The following is a 9865-nucleotide window of genomic DNA, read 5'->3' on the forward strand; positions in this document are numbered from 1 at the left end:
GCCGGAAGTACTCCGACTGTGAGCGTCCGCCGGGCCAGGACCCTCAGGTAGGCGGGGCCCCTGGCCCCGATCTCTGGGACCAAGGCGGTGGCGCAGGCGGAGGGGGGACCCTGAGGGCCCAAGGGGGTTGTCCGGGTTCGGGTCTGGGAGGTCCGCAAGAGTTTCGGGGGCGGGGGTTCATGGCGACCTCTGGTGGCAGCCGGGGCCTAGTCGAGCGCGGCCGCCGCAGGACCCAGGTGCCGGAGCTCCAAGTTCCGCCATGGACACAGGGTTTGGGGTGGTGGCCGGAGCTGCTCGGTGTCGCGTCCCGATGGTTGAGGTCCGTAGCTGCTCACGTCCAGCCGGGAAAACGTGTGCTCTCCGCCCTCTTCTTACCCGGGCTTCTGGCTTTGACAGCCGCGCTGCGGACACGTGGAGGTGCAGGGTTTTCCTCGGGAGCCCCCGCAGCCTCGCTAGGGGACACCTCCGCAAGGATGCCCTGCCCGAGGTGCCCTCGAGAGAGAAAACGGCGTCCGTCCCTCCTCGCCCCCCTCCGCCATCCCCCATGGTGTCTTCCTAGAAAGAGAAGGGTGCTTGTCGCACGCACGCTGCTCGGGGGGAGTTATCGGGACTGCTGTAGGCTAGTCTCTGGAAAGTAAATGAAACTACTTGTTCATGGCTCCGTTTCCCAGCCAGCTCCTCCTCCAAGGGGTTTGCACTCTGAGCCTCTCGTGGTCCTGATGAACCATTTCGCTTTCCTCAAGTGTATGACACTCAGAACTTCAGCAGCGGGAGGCTTCGGCACTTTGGGACCGGCCAGCAGTGTGCAGAGTTCGAAGTCCTGAGAGACAAGGTGGGCATGAAGGGAGCACCTCTTCCGCTCCAGGTGGCCGGTTTTGAAGGCTGTTTCGGCAGTTTCTGGGAAAGCTGCACCGCCTTTGTCGGAGACTAGGTGGTGCCAGCGAGTTAATCTTTCTGGGATAAATTTCAAATAACGGGCGGCACCAGGTTAAGGCTTTCAGAGGGCCCCCATCTTCTCTGAAATTTATGTAAAGTAGTTTCATCTCCTTAAGATATCTGGTGCCTTTATACGCTGTATCCGGTTACTGAGTATCTATTCTCCTTTTAGGGCTGAGTATGCTAAAAGGAGACATCAGACTCCTCTGCCAGAGTTTATAGACCGGAGAGAAAGACAGACCAGTAAACAATGTGCTGTAATGAAATCACATATAAGTTAAGGCGGAAATAAGTACTGAATGGAGAATAAGATGTGAAATGTCGTGGAAGAAGCAGTCGCCTCTCATTATTCATATACCACTTATTTTTCCAGTACTTTCTGTCTGTCCAGCATTATGCTGGATGCTGAGGTATAAAGAAGAAGTGGGGGCATCTGGGTGGCTCAGTCAGTTAAGCATCTTCTTTGGCTCAGGTCATGATCCTGGGGTCCTGGGATCAAGCCCTGTGTGGCTCACTGCTCAGTGGGGAGCCTACTTCTCCCTTTCCCTGCCTCCCAGCTCCTGCGATCCCTCTAACTCAATAAATAAAACCTATAAAAAAATAAAAAGTAAAACCCCTACTCAAAAATAACAATTTAGTGATTGGGAAGGAACCAAGAAAGGAAGCTGAACCTTGAGCTAGACCTTGAAGAATGGATTACCTTGGCTTGATAGGCAGAAAAAAAAATGGCTCAAAAGAGAAGGTAAAAATGTGTGGCACGTTTTGAAACAGCAAGTAGTGCTTGCTTCAGCAGCATATACACTAAAATTGAGACAGCAAGTACTTCAGTGTGGTTAGACTGTAGGAAATTGAGCCTGAAAAATAGGTTTGGCTTTACTTTTACTGGAAAATTCAACAACTATGAAATAAAGTTTAATGTATGTTTCCCAGGAAGAATTATATATGAAGCATAGCTATAATAAATTATGTGCAATAAATTACACTTCTGGCTAACCTATTATACGTGAAATTACACTTCTGGCTATAATGTAGCTCATTTATATTTACATATCTTTAATCATTGTAGATAAGCCAATTTTATTTTATTTTATTTTTATTTTTTTAAGATTTTTATTTATTTGACAGAACGAGACACAGCAAGAGAGGGAGCACAAGCAGTGGGAGTGGGAGAGGGAGAAGCCGGCTTCCCACTGAGCAGGGAGCCCAATGTGGGGCTCGATCCCAGAACCCTGGGATTATGACCTGAGCTGAAAGCAGCCGCTTAACGCCTGAGTTACCCAGGTGCCCCAATAAGCCAATTTTAAAAGATAAAGTAGTAAGAATAGATTTTCATTGATTATATTCTATTTTGAGTGTAATGTAAGGAATCCCCGTCATTGAAGTTCACATACCAGATCATCTGCTAATGATGATAATAAGATAATAATAGGAATAATCATAGGAATAAATGATAATAATAGGAAAATGTTAAATGCTTTAATAAGTTACCCAAGGATTTAGGGTTTTTTGTTTGTTTGTTTTATTTTGGTTTGGTTTTTACTATTTTTATTTAAGTAATCTCTACACCCAACCTGGAGCTGGAACTTGTGATCCTAAGATCAAGAGTTGTACACTCCACTGACTGAGCCAGCAGGCGCCCCAGGATTTAGGTTTTAATGAATGTTTATATCTAATATTAAGCAAAATGTGTTTCCTGAAAGGAATGTAAGTTTAATTTTTATAAATGGAAAAACTTAAATGCTATGAATGTTAAGGTAAATGTGTACATTATCAACACACCGAAAGCAGTAACTTTCCTCTACACTAGCAATAATTAGAAATCTTTGTTTTTAAGTAAACTTTACGCCCAATGTGGGGCTGGAACTCACAACCCCGAGATCAAGAGTCGCATGCTCCACCAACTGAGCTAGCGGGGTGACCCACAATAATCAGAAATTTTAATAGCAAAAAGTGTTTTCCGAGTATTAACTAAAAAATACAAAATGTATTAGAATAGCCAAAATTTGGGGAAGGGGGTGGGGGTTTGGATGAGCCTGGTGGTGGGTATTAAGGAGGGCACGTATTGCCTGGAGCACTGGTTGTGGTGCATAAGCAATGAATCTTGGAACACCGAAAAAATAAAATTAAAAAAATAAAATGCTAAAACAAAACAAAAAGAATAGCCAATATTCAAGACCTTTGGAATAAAACAATACTTTTTAAATTAACGATCATGAAAGAAAGCTGAGATAAATGGAATGATATATTGCTTAATAGGAAGATTCAAATTACAAGGATATAGATCTTTTCTTATTAGTTTTTAATTTTAACATAATCCTTATCAAAATTTCTGTTGCATTTTTAAGGGGACTTCACAAGTTGAATCTTTAGTTCATCCAGAAGAGAAAATGCATAGGAATAGCCAAGAGTTATTGGAGGGAAAATTCTGCAGTAATAAAGGCAACTTCTTATCAGTTACCAATGTACACCAGCTCGACTGCTAACAGTTACAATAGCAAGGTATTGTCTTAGGACCAGAACATCGTCAGTGAAACCGACTTGACTCTGTTTCTATTGAGTCTATATAAAAAGTAGCGTAGGGGCACCATGTTGGCTCAGTTGGTGAAGCATCCAACTTTAATCCCAGCTCAGGTCTCGATACCGTGGTCGTTTGTTCAAGCCCTGCGTCAGGCCCCATGCTGGATGTGGAGCTTGCTTAAAACAAACAACCAACCAATGAAAGTGGTATAAGTACTGACTAGTAAACGGTGTTGGGGTAACTGGCTCCCCATTTGAAAGAAAATAAAAGTTAGACTCCTATTTTACAGCATTAACAAAAGTTGCAAGTGGCTTAAAGAGCTGAATGTAAAAAAAGAAAAATCTATGTAACTCTTAGGTACAGTATATATATATTTTTAAATCTTGAGATGGTTAGGGCTGCCTTCATGGGACATAAAACTAAGAAGCCTTAAAGGAGAAGATAGATTTGGCCACTAAAATAATTTATTGTGGGGCACCTAGGTGGCTCAGTAGGTTAAGTGTCTGCCTTCAGCTCAGGTTGTGATCCCAGGGTCCTGGGAGGAGCCCTGCATCGGGCTCTCTGCTCAGTGGGGAGCCTGCTTCTCCTCCCTCTGCCTGTGCTTTCTTATTCTCTTTCGCAAATAAATAAAATATTTTAAAAAATAATAATTTGTCGGGGCACCTGGGTGGCTCAGTGGGTTAAAGCCTCTGCCTTCGGCTCAGGTCATGATCCCAGGGTCCTGGGATCGAGCCCCGCATCGGGCTCTCTACTCGGCAGGGAGCCTGCTTCCTCCTCTCTCTCTGCCTGCCTCTCTGCCTACTTGTGATCTCTGTCTGTCAAATAAATAAATAAATAAAATCTTAAAAAAAAAAAAAAATAATAATAATAATTTGTCATGACAAAAACAGTGAAATTTAAGAGACGAGATAATATTTGCAATGTAACTACAAAGGCTTTGTACTCCTATAAATCAGTAAGGGAAAGATAATCCAGTAGAACATGGGCAGATTTCCAAAGAAGAAATCATATCAAACTTGTTAATGCCCATAAGGTAAATGCACATGAGACCAATACGGTAAGGCTAGGAGTGTTCTGAGTCCTGGAGAGTAATAGGTAAGAATAAAAAAGAGTGTTATAATAAAGCTTCTTGTAACACAAAGTCACACCTTATCTATTTCTTTATAAAACTGTGTTTTCAGTTATCAGATTTGTTTAAAGTAAGATAGACCAATAGTGAAGATTTCTTTTTTTTTTTAAGATTTATTTATTTTTTAAGATTTATTTGTTTCTTTGAGAGAGAGCGCAAGAACACGAGCCAGGGGAGCAGCAGGCTGAGGCAGAGGGAGAGGCAGAAGCAGGCTCCCAGCTGAGCAAGGAGCCCAATAAGGGGCTCAATGCCAGGACCCTGGGATCATAACCTGAGCTGAAGGCAGCTGCTTAACCCGCTGAGCCACCCAGGTGCCCCACTAGTGAAGATTTCTACTTAACTTGTCAAGTCAGTTAGGAAGCCTGCCGGGCATTTTTGTGGGATGTTACTAGTGTATTAGTTAAACTTTTATATGTAAAATGAAATTCTCTTTGCACAACTGTCTTTCCCACACCTGTAGCTCAGAAAGAGTATAGCCCATTTTAAATTGTACTAGTATGTTGAATCATTTCAAATAACCAAATACACACCATATGTGGGCTTATTGTTCTACTTAGAGATCGAAATGGCTTCCAGAGGAAAGACAGAGACAAGCAAATTAAAGCAGAATCTAGAAGAACAGTTGGATAGACTAATGCAGCAATTACAAGATCTGGAGGAGTGCAGGTAATTGTCTAACCGAACGCTGCTCTGCTGTCCGGTGGCTTTTTCTCGGCCAGATTCTCGGCGGTGGGTGCAGGCCCATGTGTGATTTTGGTTTTCCCTGCCGTGTTCTTCACAGTGCTTTGAAGTAGAAATAGCAGCACCTATCTTGTCTCTCTTTAGTATTTAAAGTGGTCCTGCCTGGTATATACTTGACCTTCTAGTGTATTTTCAACCTTAACTGTTCAAAGGACCAAAACTATTCATGGCCTTTTTCAACACCTTTGAGAGGTGGTTGGAGGTATTTCAAATGAAGAGGCCAAAATGATGCTTGGCCCAGAATAGGTGCTCAAGAAATGGTAGCTGCCATCATTTGTAGTAAATGTTTAATAAATGGCTTGTTCACTTAGTGAATAAAAATAGCCTCTTGGCTAACTGATCATAATAAAAAAAAATAGCCTCTTCCTCAGGTGACAGGTAATCTTCACTCATTGCTGTTGTATTTCACGATGCACAAAATTTTACCTGCCACTAAGGATGGGGATAAAAGTACCCACTATTTTGTCAAGTACCTGTTGTTTGTCACGGACTTCCTATAGTTCATGTAATGCTCATAGCAGCCCTATAAGGTAGGTACTGTATCGTCTGTGGCTTATAGATCAAGAAACTGAGGCTTGGCTGTGTTAAATGTCTTGCCCAGGCTTACGCGTTGATTCATAGACGGCTTAAAAGGAAGTTGTTATGTGGTTTGTTGAGTGTGCCTCGTTTTGGTAAAAGAAAAATGTTTAATTATCAAAGTTAACCACATTGCAGGAAAACGCCCATATTACCAACATCTGAACCCATCTGTTATTAGCATTTTGTCATTTCCTTTCAGCCTTGTCCCCGCAACATATTTTTTGTAAATATGTAGCTGAAGTCTTGGGGTACAAATATTAAGATTGCTTTTTTCACTTGGAACTCTGTGCTTTGCTCTGTTATGTTCACTGCACTTCAGAGAGGAACTCGATACAGACGAGTATGAAGAAACCAAAAAGGAAACTCTGGAGCAGCTAAGTGAATTTAATGATTCCCTGAAGAAAATCATGTCTGGAAATATGACTCTGGTCGATGAGCTAAGTGGAATGCAGCTGGTAAGCATAATTTACTTACAATGGTGACACAGGTGGTTTTCTCTCTTTTTTAGTAAGTATGTTTAAAATAGAAAAAAGCTCTGGGGGTTTGACTTCTAGATGAGTGCTGAGTGTCTGCGTACAGGTAGAGCAGCATAAGCTTCCAGATCTTCATTTAGTTATGTATTTGGCTCCAGTGACATGCACAGAAATAGCAAAAGGAAACTAATTTTTTTTTTTAATTTACATTTTAGGTAGTTAACGTACAGTGTGATGTTGGTTTCTGGAGTAGAATTCAGAATTCAGTGATTCATCACTTATGTATAATACCCAGTGTTCATCCCAACATGTGCCCTCCTTAACACCCATCACTCATCTAGCTCGCCCGCCACCCGCCTCCCTCCCATTTATCATTAGGAATCTCTTCTGGCTCGTTTGCCTCTTTCCTTATTTCCCCCTTCCCATATGTTCCTCTGTTTTGTTTCTTAAATTCCATATATGAGTGAGATCCTGTGGTATTTGTCTTTCTCTGACTGACTTATTTCATTTAGCATAATACACTCTAGCTCCATCCACATTGTTACAAATTTTAAGATTTCATTCTTTTTGATGACTGAGTAATATTCTGTGTTATACACACACACACACACACACACACACACACACACACACATCCCTTTTTTCCATTCATCAGTTGTTGGATATTTGGGCTCTCTCCATAGTCTGGCTATTGTTGCTAATAATGCTGCTATAAACATCGGGGTGCATGTATCTCTTGAAATCTGTATTTTTGTGTCCTTTGGGTAAATACCTAGTAGTACAATTGCCGGATCGTATTCTAGTTCTATTTTTAATATTTTGAGGAACCTCCATACTGTTCTCTCAAGTGGCTGCACCAGTTTGCATTCCCACAGTACAAGAGAGTTCCCCTTTCTCCACATCCTTGCCAACATCTGCTGTTTCTTGTGTTGTTAATTTTAGCCATTCTGAGGCTCCTGGGTGGTTCAGTCATTAGTTCTCTGCCTCTGCCTTCGGCTCAGGTCATGATCCTGGGGTCCTGGGACTGAGCCCCTTGTCAGGCTCCCTGCTAAGCAGAGAGCCTACTTCTCCCTCTCCCATTCCCCCTGCTTGTGTTCCCTCTCTCGCTCTCTCTTGCTTTCTGTTAAATAAATAAATAAAATCTTAAAAAAAAAAAAATCTAGCCATTCTGACAGGTGTGAGATGGTATCATCAGGGTCTTGATTGGCGCTTCCCTGATGACGAGTGATGGTGAGCATCTTTTCACGTGTCTGTCAGCCATCTAGGTGTCTTCTTTGAAATAGTGTCTGTTCATGTCTTCTGCCCATTTCTTAAATGGGTTGCATGTTTTTTTGGGTGTTGAATTTGTTAAGTTCCTTGTAGATTTTGGATCCTAACCCTAATCAGATACATCGTTTGCAAATACCTTCTTCCATTCTGCAGGCTGCCCTTTGGTTTTATTGACTGTTTCCTTTGCTGTGCAGCTTTTTAGTTCATTTTTGCTTTTGTGGAAACTAAAATTATAACACTACTTGATGAACAAGGAAGACCTATTTATACTTGAGGACTTGCCAATCAATTATTGTAATATTTAATTCATTGGACTATTTTGTTCAGTTTTTACCTTTCTGTATTCTAGGCTATCCAGGCAGCTATCAGCCAGGCCTTTAAAACCCCAGAGGTCATCAGGTTATTTGCAAAGAAACAACCAGGTCAGCTTCGGACAAGGTTAGCAGAGGTAAAGTTTCTTCAATTTGATTTAATTGCTGGGTGTATTTGTTTTCTCAGCTCCAGAATTTCATTATGTTATTCTGAAATTTAAAAATCAGTCAGTTGAGAATGTGTAACACCACCACGAGTAAACCCTAAAGTGTACACTATGGAAGTGGGGGATTATGATGTGTCAGCATAGGTTCAGCTGTTGTAACAAATGAGCCACTCTGATGGGGCATGTTTATGATGGGGAGGCTATGCCTGAGCAGATGTGAGGGGTGTACGGGAAATCTTTGTACCTTTCACACAATTTACTGTGAACCTAAAACTGTTCTGAAAAAAATAGTCTGTTAGAAAAAAATTGATTGGTTGATTTTTTTTTTTAAGATTTTATTTATTTATTTGAAAGAGAGAGTAGAAGCAGGGGGAGAGAGAGGGAGAAGCAGACTCCCCACTGAGCAGGGAGCCTGATGCAGGGTTCGATCCCAGGACCCTGGGATCATGACCTGAGCCAAAGGCAGATGCCTAATGGACTGAGACACCCAGGTGCCCCCGATTTTTTTTTTAATATTTATTTATTTATTTTAGAGAGAGAGAATGTGGGAAGGGGGAGAGGGAGAGAGAAACCTTAGCAGACTCCTCCCTGAGCTTGGAGCCCAATGCAGGGCTTAACCTCACACGCCTGAGATCATGACCTGAGCCAAAACCAAGAGTCAGGCCTTTAACTGACTTTGCCATGCAGGGGCCCCTGATCAGTTGATTTTAGAGCCACAACGCATAGTTTTCTGACAGAATTAGTCTTTAGAGCAATTATTATTGGTAACCAATATGGAGGTTTAAAAAGCATATGACAGTTAAAAGTGCTACTAACTGCTTCTACCTGGACCCCACCTTCAAGGTTTTACCATGCACTTGGATCCCTGAATTGAAATTCCAGCAAGAATCCATTAGCAATATTGCTCTCTGTGTACGTGGCCTTTGTTATCTAAAAATTTCAAACATCTCTATAAACCTGGTACTTGAGAAAGTCTGTTTATAGACTTGAATATAATTAAGACATTAACAAGTTGTTTGCAACCACTGGTAATTCAGTAGCATAGTGGTTAGAGCACGAACATAGGTCAGACTGGCAGGATTGGTATTGCTGCTCTACTGTGAAGGTAGGTGACCTTGGGAAGCTTTTTTTTTTTTTTTTTTTAAGACTTTAGGGGCGCCTGGGTGGCTCAGTTATTGAGCGTCTGCCTTCTGCTCAGGTCATGATCCCAGGGACCAGGGATGAAGACCTACGTCAGGCTCCCCACTAAGAGAAAGCCTGCCTCTCCCTCTCCCACTCCCCTGCTTGTGTTCCTTCTCTCGCTGTATCTCTCTCTGTCAAAGAAATAAAATATTTAAAATAAATAAATATTTTATATTTTATATATATTATATTTATATTTATATATATTACATTTATATCTATATTATAAATAAATAAAGAGTATTTTATTTATTTATTTGACAGAGACAGCAAGAGAGGGAAATAAGAACAGGGGGAGTGGGAGAGGGAAGACAGGCTTCCTGCTGAGCAGGGAGCCAGATGCAGGGCTCCCTCCCCACCTAAAATTAGTAAATCTTTAAAACTTAAAAAAAAAGGGGGCGCCTGGGTGGCTTAGTGGGTTAAAGCCTCTGCCTTCGGCTCAGGTCATGATCCCAGGGTCCTGGGATCGAGCCCCACATTGGGCTCCCTGCTCAGCAGTGAGCCTGCTTCCCTTCCTCTCTCTCTGCCTGCCTCTCTGCCTACTTGGGGTCTCTGTCTGT

At 42.1% G+C, this 9865-nt stretch overlaps 1 protein-coding gene across 2 annotated transcripts in view; it reads left to right on the plus strand.

The window, feature by feature from the left end:
- Nucleotides 1-15: 15 nt before the first annotated feature.
- Nucleotides 16-9865, plus strand: part of LOC111154758 (leucine zipper and CTNNBIP1 domain containing) — an 11667-nt gene continuing 1817 nt past the window's right edge. Inside the window, exons 1-5 of one of the 2 annotated variants that reach the window (XM_022514650.1) lie at nucleotides 16-47; nucleotides 672-832; nucleotides 5141-5249; nucleotides 6223-6358; nucleotides 7995-8093. In XM_022514650.1, the coding sequence (XP_022370358.1) occupies nucleotides 5149-5249; nucleotides 6223-6358; nucleotides 7995-8093 (336 nt within the window). In that variant the 5' untranslated portion in view covers nucleotides 16-47; nucleotides 672-832; nucleotides 5141-5148. Of the gene's footprint in view, nucleotides 48-295; nucleotides 833-5140; nucleotides 5250-6222; nucleotides 6359-7994; nucleotides 8094-9865 lie in introns of those variants that run through there. The other variant, XM_022514649.1, reaches the window with a different exon arrangement.

The sequence above is a fragment of the Enhydra lutris genome, unplaced genomic scaffold (assembly GCF_002288905.1).
Source record: "Enhydra lutris kenyoni isolate GAN:26980312 unplaced genomic scaffold, ASM228890v2 scaffoldscaffold38, whole genome shotgun sequence".
NCBI lineage: Eukaryota > Metazoa > Chordata > Mammalia > Carnivora > Mustelidae > Enhydra > Enhydra lutris.